General features: G+C 36.6%; 1 protein-coding gene across 2 annotated transcripts in view; it reads left to right on the forward strand.

Moving 5' to 3' along the window:
- Window positions 1–1,448: 1,448 nt before the first annotated feature.
- The window catches only part of RNF43 (ring finger protein 43), a 58,555-nt gene continuing 43,207 nt past the window's right edge, over window positions 1,449–16,796 (forward strand). The window contains exons 1-2 of one of the 2 annotated variants that reach the window (XM_081028232.1): window positions 1,470–2,027; window positions 3,072–3,703. In XM_081028232.1, coding sequence (XP_080884358.1) covers window positions 3,452–3,703 — 252 coding nt within the window. In that variant the 5' untranslated portion in view covers window positions 1,470–2,027; window positions 3,072–3,451. Of the gene's footprint in view, window positions 3,704–16,796 lie in introns of both variants that reach the window. The other variant, XM_081028231.1, reaches the window with a different exon arrangement.

Raw genomic sequence — 16,796 nt, forward strand, 5'->3', positions numbered from 1 at the left:
GCTCTAGGTTACTTAGTAGACATAAAATGTCAAAACTATCTCCATAAACCTTCTTTAGGGAAAAAATGCTCAAGGTGAATAGACCACTCATACTTTTTGCTTTTAGAGGCATTGTGTCATTTAATCATTACAACACACCTACAATGTGATTATTCACATTTGTACAGATGATCAATTTGTACAATTCATTTGTACAATTTTAAAAAACTTTTAAAAAGATTTATGTTATGATTTTCTTACCACAATTTAGAGAAGCACGTAACATAATCTTAACCATTTTTAAGTGTACAGTTCAGTAGTGTTAACCACATTCATATAATTGTACATTTGTACAATTTGGAAAGATTATTGGCAGCAGGTCAAAAATAAAATGTCTGACCACAGTTAAATATAATCTGAAAATTTGAAAATTCAAATTTTAGAAACAGATATTAGAAACTTTTGCATTATTTCTAATGACAAGGTTACTGGAAGCGTTGTAGTTCATGAATGTGGTAATTAGCCAAAATTAGGGGGTTTTGTGCCTACATTCGTTTCATTAAGCATATATATTTTACCCCTTTGCTTGTATTTATGACATAGATACCATGTTTCCCTGAAAATAAGACCTAGCCAGACAATCAGCTTTAATGAATCTTTTAGAGCAAAAATTAATATAAGCCCGGTCTTATTTTACTATAAGACCAGGAATATAATATAATATAATACCTGGTCTTCTTTAATTTTTGCTCCAAAAGATGCATTAGAGCTGATTGTCCGGCTAGGTCTTATTTTTGGGCAAACAGGATACATGCAATCTTACATTGAGATCATAAAATAGGTCTGATCCATAATATCAGTTCACCTCCCAAGGATGTGAGAAGAAAGTAACAGATTCTAGGCCTCTGACATCAACCTGATCTAAAAGCTCTATACAGGTACAGTTTAGAAAGGGCTACCAAATTTAAATTAGTAAGAGCTGAAGAAAAACTATACACAAAATGGATAGTTTTTGTCAGGATAGTAGATATAAGACAATAAATCAGTAAGTGCTGTAGCACAGGATCGCTTTATTCTGGCTTTGTGCCGTTTTTAGACACTAAAACCCGGAAAGAGCAGAAATCTTTTTGAACATATATTTGCAAAATCCTGTGTCCATTCTTCTGGGTTCCCTTTCTCTCTCTCTCTCTTTCTCCATTTCCTCATACCACTATCTATACTCTCTTGGGTGCAGAATCTGCTTAGATATGTTTGAATGGCCCTGATTTACGTGAGAAGGAATTGAGGATTGAATTGGATGCAATTTGGCTGTGGCTCAATAGAGGGAGTAGAGGAGCTGCGAGAAGAGAGCAAAAGAACGTGTCTGGTTAAGTGTGCCGCCCAAGCCCGTGCCTTAGCCAGTGGAGGAGGAGGGGCAGGATGGGGGGTGTTGCCTCTAGCTGCTCCACCCTCACTTTGTGTCAGCAGGTAGAGAGCGTGATTGCAGTCTCAGGGGAGGGAGTTCGAGCTAGAACACCAATTACAAACCACAGGCTTCCTCCTCTAGGGAGTTGATCCAGAATTGTCTTTCTGGAAGGGAAGCACTCGAATCCTTCCGAACTTTCTAAGTCCATCCATGATTCAGAGATATTGCCTTCTCCCTCTGGGATTTTCTGTGTTCCTGGTAGTGAATTGTTACTTGGCTTCTTTTCTCTTTCAAGATTTGATCATTTTATATGCTGTTCGGGGAGAAAAAGAACTTTTGTTAGAAAGGAGATTTCAGAAATGATTTTGGATCCTCTATAAGTGTTTTGAGAGTTCTTGGGGACATTAGCTCTAATCCTGGAGTGAGTTTCTGCCTTTGACCTGCATGGATTATTTTTTCAGGCTGCGGAATTTCTCGGCGCCTACCTGCAGTGTGGGGCACTTGGTTTGGTTGCAGAGTAAGAAGGTGGAAGACTGAGCTGTACTTGGTTAAACAGTTGAAATCTTTTTTGAGCAGGATCTATAAAAGCATAATTGAATTGGTTTCACCCCCGTGGATTCCAGTGGGCCCGACAGCGCAACAGGTTTGCAGATTTCTTTTGAAATTCTTTTTATTCTCCCTCTGCCTCAGCAAAAGAAAAGAATCTGTATAACAGGTTCATGTTCAATTGCTTGGCTTCTCAGCACTTATTCTGAAGACTTTATAAGATTTTTTAAATTTGACCTCTGAACACAGTGGGCTTTTGCGGTTGAAGTGCATTTATTATATTTACTTAAGGGCACACATTTAAAATCTTAGAATGAGATTTTGTTTGTACAAAGACCCAAATTCTCAAGTGTGTGTAGAAATAGCACAGATCTACCCTACTCAGGCTTTTTACTTTTTCAGAGTATTCTTCTTAGAACCTGTAGAGCCTACTATCCCTATCTTTTATACCCCACCCCCTCAAGGAATTTGAAAACGTGTTAGAAATAGTCCTTTGTTATACTTAGGAACCTAAAAAATTACAGATTATAAACTTGGGATCATAGTTTCCAAAAGCATCTCATGGGAAATCAAAGTGCTTGGCATTCTCAAGCAGGAGAATAAAAGCTGGAATCCCTAAGAGAGAAAGAAAAATAAAGATAGAAATACGATTTTTAACTGGGAAAAATAATTGGAAAGCTAACCTTTTCAAATATTTTTCTAATTATGCAAGTTGGAAAAGGTTGTGATGCTTAGGATTATCCTGTAATATGTGAAGACATATAAATTACAACCTAACTTAGAGGCAAATTTAGGTAGAACATTTAAAAATTATAGTATATTTAGGTTCATGAAAAGTATTATAAATTTAGTGGGCCTAGAACTTTGGCTACATTGAAATACAGTTTAATGTGGAAACTTTTATGAATACATGTTATAGCATCTTTGGACATCTCTCAAGATGTGGCCTGAAATAATGTTTCCTCTCCTTCCCCATGAAAACAAAATTCTCCTGTGATCTTTATAGCCTTTTACCATTGACAAATTGTGCTTAAAAAGAACCATCTCTTCATTTTCTGAGCTGGAGTTTTTCACTCTCACCTTCGATGCATGGCCTTAGTTATTTACTTTGCCTTGTTTTGTTCATTAACATTGGGTTTAGTGGCTCGACAATTTGATGCATATGGAAGACCAGCACCAAGTGATCTGACATAATAAAAATTCAGGATGTGACATTCAACCGCAAGCAAAGTTGGAAATTCCAAAGAAAAGTGGCGGTATCTTTACAATTATTAGTGAAGATGGGAGAAAATGACCTACCTGAAGCAGAAGTGGGCTAAAAACACCCTCTTCCCTGCCGGATCAGGAATGCCACCTGTTCTTGGGAATAGGAGAAAGGAAGGGCCAAAACTATGACTTGGCTTTCTGAAACTGAAGTATAAATTTTCTCTTCCTTCATTTGTCTAAATCTGAGAACCTGCGCTTGGTATTAGCCTGTGGAAGCAGTATGTATGGCCGAAGTGTATTGCTGCAGCTGGTAGCATGAGTGGTGGCCACCAGCTGCAGCTGGCTGCCCTCTGGCCCTGGCTGCTGATGGCTACCCTGCAGGCAGGCTTTGGACGCACAGGACTGGTACTGGCAGCTGCGGTGGAGTCGGAAAGATCAGCAGAGCAGAAAGCTATTATCAGAGTGATCCCCTTGAAAATGGACCCTACAGGAAAACTGAATCTCACTTTGGAAGGTGTGTTTGCTGGTGTTGCTGAAATAACTCCAGCAGAAGGAAAGTTAATGCAGGTAAGGAAAACTTGATTGTATTTCACTTTCCATCTGTTTGAAATATTCCTTCTTTTGTCTCCCAAGCCAAATACCATACAAGGGCTTCTGCTGCTTAGCTTTCTGTTTGTTCCATCTTTTAAGGATATTGCCTCATTGGTGTCCTAAAGCAAATTCTTATTTTATACTCGAGAAGAAACATAAATCCTTTATGTTGAAAGATCATCTGCTTATTTTTAACTCCGGTAGTACATTGCCTTTTTAGATAGATACACATAAGACCTTTCTTTGCAAGTGATATATTCTGGACACGGTATTTTGATAGATGAAATATATGAACTTGTATTTAATTGACCTGAGGACTGTACTTTATATCCTGTTTAAATTTGAAGTGAGCACTAAGGAGGTTGATTTTAATGGTCAGCAGCACCCTGAAATTCTAGAATGCCCTTGGAGCGTATTTGATCACTGTGTCACTTTTAAAATTCAGTCAAGCTTGAATGCTACGGCTGGCTTTATACCACGTGTGGCACCCAATTGCTAAGCCCAAAATGGAGAGGACCGGATTACAAAATGGACACAAGGTGGAAACTTGTCTCCTGATCACTTTAGTTTTGTCTACACTTAATTTTATTATGTTCAAAAATCTTAAATTTAACATCTGTTTTTTATTGACCCACAGAGTTTTTCAGGCACAGTTTCTCAGCCTTTCAGGCTGTGAATTTTGCCCATAAGTCATTCATAGCCTACTCTTTCTGTGTTGAATTTACAAATTTATTTCATAGATGAATTGCTCACTCCCCATAGTGAAGATAGAGCCTAGAGGGCCGTACCTTTTTAATGTGGCATTCCAGTGTCTTATCCCATGAAATTCTGTTGCTTATTGATTAAATTTTGTTTTGTGAAAGGACCCTTCTTGCTGTAGCTCTTGGACACAGGTTGAAATGTTGTTAAAGACGGTTTCTCTCAGCTACCAAGCTCAGGTTTTTATTTTGTGATATGAACAGAACCAACGTATTAATAGGAATTTAAATTTTGGGTTATTTTGAGAAAGAAGGTGAGGAAATTTAATAAATTCTAGAACTCTCTTTTCCAAACATGGATTTTTACATATATGATGTAGTGGCTCTTCATGACCACTTCTTAGGCTATTATTTTGAAGGTGGGATAAACGAAGTTGAAGAAGAATTGGGTGAAATGGAAGGCTCTGCTATTTAGAAAAATAAATAGGCAAAAAGAATGTATCTAAAAAATAAATGGCCTAAGAATTTTTGGATAAGTGTCTACTCATTTAATTTGAACTCTAGGATGGAATTAGGAGCATTTAAAAGTTGAAACATAAATCATTTTGAATACAACAACTGTAAAGGAAACTTCCTCCCTGACCTTGCCTAGTTAGTACCCTGAAGCATGAGGTATGTGCTCCATTTTAATTTTTTACCCTAAGTTATTTTACTACAGGACCATATTTTGATATCTCTGAGGTCTTTGGTGGACACACTAAGCTTTGTGCCTTATTCATGTCCTGTGGCAGCATGTTCAATGGTTAATTATATACTGCATGAAATAGTGTACTCTTTTATTTAAAATTTTTTGTCTTCTATTATCGTAAAGCTCTATGAAAAGTTTCTGTATATTCATAAAAGAAAAGAGGCACTATGTATAGGCACTAGCACTATGTATAGGCACTGTATAGGCACTAGCCTATACATAGTGTATGTAAGAGGCACTAGCTGGCATTCTCTTTGCCATTCATTACTTTGTCAGTCTGTTCTATCTTCTCTTATTCTGCCCTTTCTCCCTGGTAAATTTTGCTAATTTTTTTTTTTTAAACTGTTAACGGTGAGCCTATTAGCACACTTTAAGTATTGTTTATTTTATGAAGGGGGAATTTCATTGTATCTCTTATTCAGCAAGGCCTTTCAGCCTTTACAGTAGTGTGCATTATTGGTGATTTTCAGCCTTTCTTCACCTTTTCTGTCCACGTAAGCTTCTTCTAGGTGATTAATAAATTTGTAAACTAACCTAGTATTAATCTCTGGAGACTTTCAGTATTGTTCTGGTTTATTGTATATTAATCAATTTTTCATCTACAATAGTTACCAAATTTTCTTAATAGTCTCTTATGAGAGAATTATTTTTAAAAAACAAAACATTTTGAATGATATGCATCAGTTCTTCTTTATCCACTATTTGATTAATTCTTTCAAAGAACTTTAGTGTGTTGGGGACACATGGTTTACACTTCTAGAATCCACGCATTTATTCCTTATCAGATTATACTGCAACTCAGGTTTACTCAACTGTAGTTAACCAAGCCTTCCATTTACCTGGAGTTCTGTTTATATCTCCTAGAGTTGTGCTTTGCTGCACTTTAGCTTTCTTGAAGGATAGCTGTACTCTGATATCACAAATCTAAAGGGGTCTTCTCTGTTGACTTTAAGGATTTTTGCATAATTCTATGTATCCCTCTATCTATGAATTATCCTAGCTGCCTGTTAAGTTTGATTGTCTTCGAAGATACAAGCACATAGGTCTTTGTAAAATTGGAGATGCTATTCATTGGAAAATGTAAAGGTATGAAGACAGTGATATAAAAAAATAACCTTGTGGTGCTTTCTGGAATTCCCAGACAGTTTCAGAAAATTTGATAATTAGCTCAATTTCATAAGGACCAAGTGAACAGCATTTTCATTTGTATTACAATTTTAATGTTCCTTAAGCAAAGGGAGACATTCCTTGACAATGTGCCCCCAATTTGTTTAATAATAAAATGGACCAGACAGTTGTCTCTAAAATAATTTTGCTTGTCTGAACTTCATCTGATGGGATAGACACGCGAGGACACTGAAGGTCAGGCCTTGGTAAATTTTTGTTCTGATTCTCACACCTCCCTCACTCTTGGTGCTTAGGTTTCTTTTTTACCATCAGTAACATTCATTTTACAAGCTATGTTCAAAGTTTTAAATTGTAATATTCTTTTTAGAGTACTAGAAGAAAGTCAAAATAGAAGAGGAAATGTTGCCTTTGAAGTATTCCCTTCATTTCTCAAGTCTTCTGTTTTCCATTTCAAAATTCCCCGTCTTAGCCCTGACCAAATGATACTGTTTTCCTTTCTTTTTTTGCCCAAGAGCTGCTTCTTTGCATTCATGTCCTTTCATATCCTTGTGCGTGTTTGCCATTGTCTAGTGTCTACTTGTTAGGTTTCCCCTGCATCTGCCACAATCTTTGTCTCTTTTGATTACTTTCTACTTGTTTTGTCTTTGTTTTCCACTTAACTTTTATATTTAGGATAACTTTCCAATGATCTTCTGATCAGTATTTCCCTAACTAGTCATCAAAAGTCCATGTCAAAAAAATACAGTAACTATGTGTAGTGATGGATGTTAACCATCCAATACATTAATATTGTGGTAATTAATTCACAATATATACATGTATCAAGTCATATTGTACATAAGACCAATACATTGTTATATGTCAATTTTAAAAAGAGAGAGAAAGTGGGAGACAAAAAAAAATCCATTTCAAGGAAACTTTCTAGATTTTCTAATTACTTGGTGGTGACTGATAAAGAGGACTAAATAATAATGATTATAACTTCTTACTATTTTTATTTTTCATTTTGACTGTATTTTTTTTTCTCCTGATTTATACCATTGGAGATGGAAAATGTGCTGGAGCTTATGGATTATCTAATTGTCCAGTTTCCTAGTTTGTTTGCCTCTTGTCAATGTTTGTTTATATTATTTCTAGTAATATTGTTGCTACCACTTCTAAGAATGATTACAGTCCTATTTTCTTTCTCAATTCTTGTTCCTTATTCATAAATATTATTATTTAGAGGGAAAACTTAAAATTAATCTTCTTTATTCTCAAAGCAAAAGAGCAAGAGGATCTTAGTGTAGTGTGAGAGATGTTGCCAATTCTTCAACTGTCACACTCTTCCTGCTCAGCTGGTTGTCCTGGATTGTCTTAGACTCCAGGATAAAGTTATGATCAAGATTAGGATGTACTGCCCGGGGGTTCAGACCTGCAGTGGGGAGCTATGGTAGGTTAGGATTTGGCCAGCAGCAGTGAACACCTCCTGGACAAACTCCCCCTTGCATGATGTCTCTGCTTGCCTCTTAATTTACCTATTAGTCAACACCTAGTTTTCCCATCTTTGCACTTTTCCTTTATTTTTAGTCAGGCCCTGAAATGAATTATCTGGGGTGGGGCGAGGGGGAGAGAAAACTTTATTATAAAGTTTTGGCCAAAGCCAGAGAGATAATGCTATATAGCAAAACTGTAGTTGACAGAGTGACTAAACTGTGACTCAAGGGACTGACTTTTAGTTCTGACTCTGTCACTACTAAGTAGTTGGGTGATTTGGGACAAAATGGTTTTCACCTTTTTAAGTTTTAGATTCCCTATCTGTAAAATTGAGGGACTGAAATATAGCAAACTTCTGCTGTGTACTTGACATGTATTATTAGCTCACTGAATCTTCATGACTTCATGAGAAAAGTACGGTACTTTCATTTTTCACATTTTACAGATAAGGAAACCGAGGCTCAAAGTGTTAGTATCTGCCAAGGTCATGACCGTAGCTAGGAGGTGACATAGCTGAAACTTGAACCCTAGAGCCCAAGCTTTTCCAGCTCTAAAATTCTGTACATCTAAGAATGCCACAGATGAACAGAACACCAGTGTAGGCTTTGTATAAAGGATCAATCATGATGAGTATTATTCTCTGAGATTGATCCAGAATTCACACTATCCTGGTAATTTCGAATAATCTCTGCATTTCTTCTATTTCCCTCATTTGTGTTTCATTTGCAAAGATATTTGTGAAGCAGAATGTTTATTTACTCAGCATCCCCCTTTTAATGCAACAACTTTCATTATCTTTCTCTTCATTTTATAACAGCGTATGGTAAATTATCTAATATAGGAACCTGACATAGTAAACTTTTAAATAGCATGCATTTAACTGTCATTATTCAAGTTAGAGTTCTTTTGGAAGCAGAGATTTCAAATGTTTTGTGATTTTGCTTTGAGGCCAACCTTTGAAAGAATTAGAAATATTGAAGGTACAGTCAACTCTCAGTTATTTATGTTGATGGAGATGCAGAGAATCCAATTAATTTATAATTGACTTTGGAACATAGTCAGAAGTACGCCATCAGACGTAATTCTGTGTGCACAAACAGTCTTAGGTGCTTGCCTCCTCCATTGCCAGCCTTCTGGACTTGGTTAGCTATGTTGTGGAAGCCTGGCACCTGTAGGAGAGAAAGAAGCTGCAGAGTATTTTAATGATAATTTTTCAAGTAGAGAAGATGTCTCTTTTATAGGCACCCCTCAAACAGATTTTATATATAATAGTTTCATACTTCATGTGGGAATCCAGCAAAAATTTTGTAAGTTCAAATTTGTAAATCTCTGTGGTTCATAGTAGGTAATGAATGAACAGTGCCCCTGGTTATTGTCTCTATCTAGCTATTTAGTGTTCATTTAGCTGACTCTGGGGGTAGGCATTTCTTTGGTTTTTGTAATAAAGTTGTGTATGTGTGTGTGTGGCAATTTATCTAAAAATTAGCTATAGTTTACTTTTTATACAGTATTAAAGATATTTCTGGAGCTCATGGTTAAGTTTGTTTTGTTTTTAGTAAAAAACCTGTACATTTTATTCATTGGAAAGTGTTTATTGAATCTTCTTTGTGCTTTCCCCCGCCCCATTCCCTTCAAATTGCTAAGTACAGTAGAGAAGAAGGATGTTATAATTGACCAATGTACTATTATACATGTCCTGTCAGGAACCAGAATCAGTAGCAGCGTATTGTTAGAGTGTGATAATGATGTTCCATTGAATTTGTATATTTTCTTCCAAGAAGCTTAAAACGATTCTCTAAGACAGATAAGAATAGGTGACATTTACTCCCATTTTACAGGAAAGGAAAAATAATGGAAGAGAAAGCAAGTAAATTATCCAAGAACAAAGTTGCACAGAGATGGATCCAGGCTACTTTTGCAAGAGATAGACGAGTAATCCAGTTTTTAAGGTATCCGTGGATGTGGATTTCTCAGGGATCAATTCTACTGAGTGAGAATCCTAAAAAGCTAAAATATTGTCAATGGCTGCGGTATCTCCCCTATTTACTTATGTTGCTCAACGTGATAATTCAGTCAGAAAACTATCGGTGAAGCTGTTTGCCAACTTTATGTCTCAGAAAGCCCTATGAGCTAATGCTCTGACCTGCATTCATTGTTCTTTTGAGAATTGTTATTAGAGTAAAAGCCAAAGTCTTTACAATGAGCTGTAAGGCTCTTCAGGATCTGGCCTGGCACCTCCACCATTTCCCTCCCATCCCCCCCTTACTCTACTCTAGCCACTCTGACCTCCTGGGTCCCTCAATTAAACCAGGAATGGTTTCACCTCAGGGTCTTTCTATTTGCTAGTCCCACTGAGACCCCAGTTATTTTCTTCTCTTAGCCTCTCAGTGTCAGCCCTAAGTGTCTAATATACCTTGTCAACAAGGCTTGTCTAGATTAACCTGTTTGTGAGGACTCTTTCTAGGCCCCCCTGAGCCATATTCTCCTTCCCTGCTTTACTTTTCTTTATAAACTTATTTCCAGGTGACATACTGCTGTGATTTACTCCAGTAGCTGTCTGTCTCCCCTGAGTAGACTATGAGCTCTGTGAAAGCTGGGGTTTTTGTCTTTTTAGTTCAAAGCTGTATTCTTGGGCATAGAGCCTTAGTATGCTTAGTGCCTTAGACATAGGAGGTACTCAATAAATATTGAATGAATATAAGGAACATTGCAATGGTGGTGCTAACTCTGATATCTGGGATATCTGATATCTGTTATCTGGGAGATAACGTTAGGATGAAACAGATTTGTTAATCTCATCCGACTTTTAAGTATGAGGTCAGTTATTTTGAGTGCTTTGGGTTTATATAGTAGGCTCTATTCCTTTACTTCTCTGACTTACTGATGGTGTCTGCTTGATTGTTATTTCTAAATTGTAAACATGGCTGTAATCACTATGTTTGAGGTGCTCCTTTACACTGCATTTTTATACAGCATGTATTTGGTTTAATGGCTCAACCCGTGCTTTTTAGGAAATTTTGATTTTCCAAGAGGATATTGACTTTAAATCTGTGATTATAAGATACCAACATATATCCAAAGGACTGCCCCTTCTTAGTCCTTAAACTTATGATTCCGAATTCTGGTTTTGAGGTACCCTAACACAGTGGTATATTCTTTTGGCGTCATAGGACCCTTTGAGAACATGATGAAAGTTACAGGCCATATGTACTTAACATATAATTTTGCATAAAATCCCAGTGAGTTGAGAGTTTCTGAAACCCATGTAGGGATCTAAAGACTCCAGGTTAAAAGCTGCTATCCTAGAATAATCCCAGTGAGTCATTTTAAGAAATGAAACCAAATTCTCAAAATTAATTTACCATCAGTTTACTTAATTTAAAAAGTATTTCTATACATTACTTGAAGATAAACAGACAACAATATTATGATGCAATTATAAGAAGGTTGACCTGAACTAAGGTCACCTTAGATGTAAAAATTGGTTCCCGACAGCAATCTGTTTATGCATAGTAAAATAACTGCTCTCCAAATATTAAGTGAAATTGTACATTAGTTCAAGAAATGCTTACAACCCTTTGTTATGGTGGTTTCACTTGAGAAGCTCATAAAAATAAAGGATATTTTACTAAGTTGTTTCGATATAAGTAGAACAACTGTGGCTCTATGTGTCTATTTGGTTACTAAATTCAAAGAATAGGGCTAGCTATGACACAAACTAACTTTGGTTACTTTCCATCTCTTTGGTTTCTGTCCTTTAAGCTCCATTGCTTTCCCTAGTGTAGGATTCCTTGGGCCCTTAAATTTTCATATGCTAGAATGGAAAACTTTGTATCTTTTTTTAAAGGTTTATTGTTGATTGCTGGTTTGGTTGTTTTTAAAGAACAGATAAGCTACTTTACATATTCTTATTTTTACCTGGGTTCTAAACATTATAGTTCATGAATATATTTTATTTTGGCTTAATACTTTTTTATACATTGGAGTTTAATTTGCAAATTCAGAAACACCAACATAATCAAAGTGATGTAAGTTAGGGGGTTTTTTGGTTTGTTTTTTTAATTGTAAGCACAAAAGGCTCACATTTTTCCTGGAGATAGGAAATTAGATTATTTAGAAATTCTGATCCCCGAATATAAAGCAGTGGCAGTTGTTCAAGATGGCAACATTACTATCTTCAAGACCACTGTTTTTGTTTTGTTTTTTAATCTAGAATACTTACTTCCCTTATGTTGGAAATTGACCATAAATAAGTGTAATTTTAAATAGCTTATTCAGTTATCATGTACCTATTAATTTTGTCCATGCTAATATATCAAAAGGATACTGTTGTGCATATATAAGTATATGATAATTGAGAAATAATGTTGCTGTTATTCTGTAGAATAATTTGAATGAGACTGAAGGCCTTACATTTTATGCCTACTAATCTTGTTATTTCCTAAAAAATGATTACAGATTCCCATTATTTTCTCCCAAACTATTTTCTAGTCTTGTGAATTATCCACTATAAAAAAAACTTTTAACATGATTCAGATTTCATGTTTTTTCATTTTTATATCTTCTACTTAGAATCATATTGGTTATCTGACATTAAAATTCTTGTGGTCGAGTTTTTTGTTTTGTTTTGTTTTGTTTTAACTTTGTGAAGGACTTAAGTCCTTTACTGGAATTAAGTCCTATTCAGTTTTCCATACCTAGAGTGAAATACAATTTTGTGGGGGAGGGCAGAGGAGCAGGTTATTCCATTTGTAAAATACAATCATCAAATTTCAGGCTAGAAAGAACACCTAATCCAATCATTTCATTTTGACAAAGGAAGAAATAGACCCAGAGAGATTAGTGGTTTGCCAGTCAAAGACCTGCCAATCTACTGCCATATCTTATTGGCTGGTATTTTTAGCAGATCTCATTTATGTATTTTAAACTTTTTTTGGTCATTGCAGGGAGATGAAAAAGCAGATACTGGGGGAGATTTTTTCCTGAACATTTATTAAGAAGATATTATAGATTGCTGTAGGGTCTCTTTCCCCTTTGATCTGTATCAACTAGAATGCTTTAAAATAAGTGAACAAATTAAAAAATACCTTGCTGCAACTTAGCATTACTTTACATGGTGTATATGTCATTTATTTTGCCACAGAATCACTATACACCATGTGGCCTGTTGCCTGGACCACCTTCTCAAAGCAAGAGAGTTTTTTTATGAAGTCTAGGCCGAGAACCTTACCGACTCTGGGGGCTGCACTGGATTCTCTCAATGTCTTATAATGTGGGTGTCCTATGTACCAAATGCTGTGGCAGGTGCTGTAGGAACACAACACCCTAGCCTAGCCCAACTGAGGAGATTCAACTTAAACAGCAGAAGGCAGTGTGTGATAAATGCCAAACAAGAGGTTCAGGCGTAGATGCAATAGAGTGCTGATTTTCATTTCCCCAGGAGTCTCAAATGACGTTGATAATTCTCTCTCCTGGTGTCCCCTATGAGTGAAGAAAAAAACAAAAACATAAAATTTTAACCCAGGCAACTTCAAGTAGCTTAAAGCTAGAGGACAACTAAACCCAAACAGTCATACCTTCTAATTGTCACTGTTGTCAGTTAAATATTGGTTATATTGTTGCCTGTATAAATATTCTTGTATGTATAATACTCATCTATAGCATTTTCTTGAGAAGTCCAAATAACTAAACACCATGGCTTTCTTTTCAAATTGCAAACTGACTTTCTAACATGTGCAAGAAGTTCCTGTTAAATTGTATTTAGTAAAATTAAAACAAAATTGCGATTTAAACAGAATTCAACATATTGGGAATTCTGTTGGAATTGACAATCTCACTAACTCGGTTTTAGTTCCTCTCAAACTGCATAAAAGAAGAAATAAATACTAAGACTATGTAGAAGGTGAAGAGTGTATGAATATCATCTTGATTCAGTAAAATTTGCCACTAATACCAAGGTTTTTAAAAATTATTGATATTACTCATTAGTACCTGTTATTCTCATTCTTTAAAATTTGTTGGTTTTAGTATAATATGAGGGCTATAGAGACCAACTCAAGAAGAATGTACATATCTGCTTTAACACTAGGTTATTAACCTGCTTTAAAGTTAGTAAAACTTTATGGTGTACATTATATATATTTATCATCGTTAGAGGTTATTTGGAATTTAGTTGTCCATCTTTGGGTATATGAAAAGTCCATAGGTGCCTTATAACCATGTAAGAAGTAAAAAGCAAGTCACTTAACCTTTTATCTGTTGGAGTAGGTTGGTGGGGTAACTAAATAATCTTTAAGATCCTTTCCAGCTGTAAACATTTAGAGTTTATGCTTAGTCTAGAGATAGACTTAATATATACTAAAGGGACAGGTAACTTGCTTATTCCTTCTTTTTCCTGAGATAAAATTTGTTTGGTAGGTGGTATAAAAATCTGACCAAATTACTTAAAGTGACACAACAAATTGGTAGCAAAACTAAGCATCAGACTCAGGTCCTGCACTGTCTTTATATTCAGTTAACACACACAAAAAGGAGGTTTTCCCTGGAGGTTTATATTTTAAAATATCTATAGTGGATTGAGGACCCTTATTCTAAATCCTTTATCAAGGCTGTCCCAGTGGCCAAACCACAGTGACCTCAATCAGGGACCTACATCTAAGTGAATCTGAATCTTTGGAAAGGCTTGGAAAAGCCAGAGATAACCTAGAGCCAGTCTGGGCCACAGTAGTAGAAGGAGGGTGATGCATCTGATCCTAAAATACTTTATGAAGTTGAATTATTAGAGATAAGCTGAATAATTACACTGGAAGATTTCAGAACAGCTGGTAGATAAATGTGTGGGGCTGGGGGATAGAACTCTAGTATGTAAGCATCTGGAGGCATCTGGGAGGAGTGGAAATGGGGCCATCTGATTAGTAACTATGCCTTGTTATTAAACCGTGATATTCTGCATTGTGTGTCCCCAGAGGTGGAAAACTTCCACTGGCAAAAAAAAAAAGAAAGAAAAAAAAAGAAAAGAAGGGCTGCCATGTTGTTGCTGAGGGCCATACAGTAGACACAAAAGCGTCTTCTTAGAGGCCTGCAGCAGAGGCAGCTTGTACAGGCAGGCCCCGTTCCTCTCAAAGACTGGGAATCAGATTCTTTCCCCAGGGGGTTTCCAACTAGTTTGCACTTCAGAAAAATCTTTTCTTTCTCCTGCTGTTCACGCCCTGCAAAGAATTTTCTTCCAGCCAAAGAAATTGTTTTATAATCAAAGATTCTTGTCCTTAGTTGTTGGACATCAAAGGAAGTTTGGAGGAGACTAGGGGATTATGTGAGTGCCTAGAATTTATTTTGAATGCAAACTTGCAACATTAGCAAGTCCCTCAAAGAATATACTCATCTCACAGCTGGGAGAGGGCCTGATAGAACCGTCTCTATTCTTCCTTGGTTGGATATAACACAGTAAGATACAAATGAGTTGAGTAGCTCTGTCTGAACTTAACTCCCATATGTTTGGTTCTTGAGGTTCTTACAGGAAGAAATACCCTTCCTCTACCTGCGTTTTTAAAATTTGACATTGGGAAACATCAAAATCTTTTGATAAACTTGAAACAAACAAGCAAAAAAAAAACACCCAACACCTTTTTTTACTGTCAGTCCTTCATCTTGGGAATTCCGGGTTTCTCCCAGGGCAGTTGATGATATCACCGATGTTGGGAGCCACATTCCCTGCATTCCCTACTGTCACTGAGGTGTTGATGATGTCATTTTCTCCCACAATGGAAAACCTCAGCACCCTGAGGGCCTGAACTCAGGTCTTGGCAGGTAAATGAAGGAGGAACTTACTTTTGGATTTCAACTGTTTGAGTCAAGTATAAAGAGGCACTCCACATTTAGTGCTAGCTTCTCAGCCTCGTCTCTGGGGCCTGAAGAGACCATTTGTCATGTAGGGAGAGTTAAAACTGTAACTTTAAGAAATTACTTTCTTTGTAAGAACAATGATTCATTTAATATTTTGGTCCTTGCACTTCGAGCCATTTAGAGAGCATTGTTCTCAGAGATTATGGCTCCTTCTTAAATGGTCTTCTCCGAATCCATGAATTTTTCCAAGCTTTTCTGGAACCTGTTTATAGATTGTCTAACTTTCCTCCCAAGAGCACATTAACAGCAACAAAAACACAAATTAGGAAAAATAAAGTGATGGATAGGACAGATTTAGGTAGAATTATGCCCCGGGCGAAGTACATTCTTGTTATTTTAATCTTGGCTCTGCGATTATGAACAGAAGAATGGACTTGCCCTAGAGGACTTCTAATCTCCTATCCTTCATCGCAACCACAAAGTAGTGGTTGGAAATAGAATTCCAAGAACACCAAAAAACGCTCCCAGTTTCCAATAGTGGCAGCTCCAGTGCCCCCACCAAGATTCTTTGCACACACTTCCTCGGAGCGTCCTTCTGGTAGTTGGCAGCCTCCATTGTCGGTCACCAAGGCTCGCCCTGAAGACAAACCTGGGGAAAATGTCAGTCGTCTGTCTTTGCCACCAGAAACGGTCCTTTATATTTTTACTCTGTTCTGAACTAACATGGTATAGTTTTTTAGAAAAAGGCAGTCTCTTTGATGGAATCATCAACTGACCAATTCTCACAAAATTTTAAATGCACTACTGTGTTTCCCCGAAAATAAGACCGGGTCTTATATTAATTTTTGCTCCAAAAAACGCATGAGGGCTTACGTTCAGGGGATGTCATCCTGAAAAATCATGCTAGGTCTTGTTTTCCGGTTAGATCTTATTCGGGGAAACATGGTAGTTTGTATAAGGAAGGTAAATCAGGATGGGGTGAGGGTAGAAGGCGGTAGGCAGGATTTTCCAAAGGTTTTTATTCCACTCAGCAGTGCTAAGTTGCCTGTGTTACTCCTGTTGCAGGTATTAGATTACAGTTTGGGGTGTTTTTAAATGTTTTTATTTTTTTTAACACTAAGAATATATGGGTACATTTCACTGCAATGTAAATGTCCCTTTAGTTTATATGGGGGAA

The sequence above is a fragment of the Rhinolophus hipposideros genome (genome assembly GCF_964194185.1).
Source record: "Rhinolophus hipposideros genome assembly, chromosome: 20".
In the NCBI taxonomy this organism is placed as follows: Eukaryota; Metazoa; Chordata; class Mammalia; order Chiroptera; family Rhinolophidae; genus Rhinolophus; species Rhinolophus hipposideros.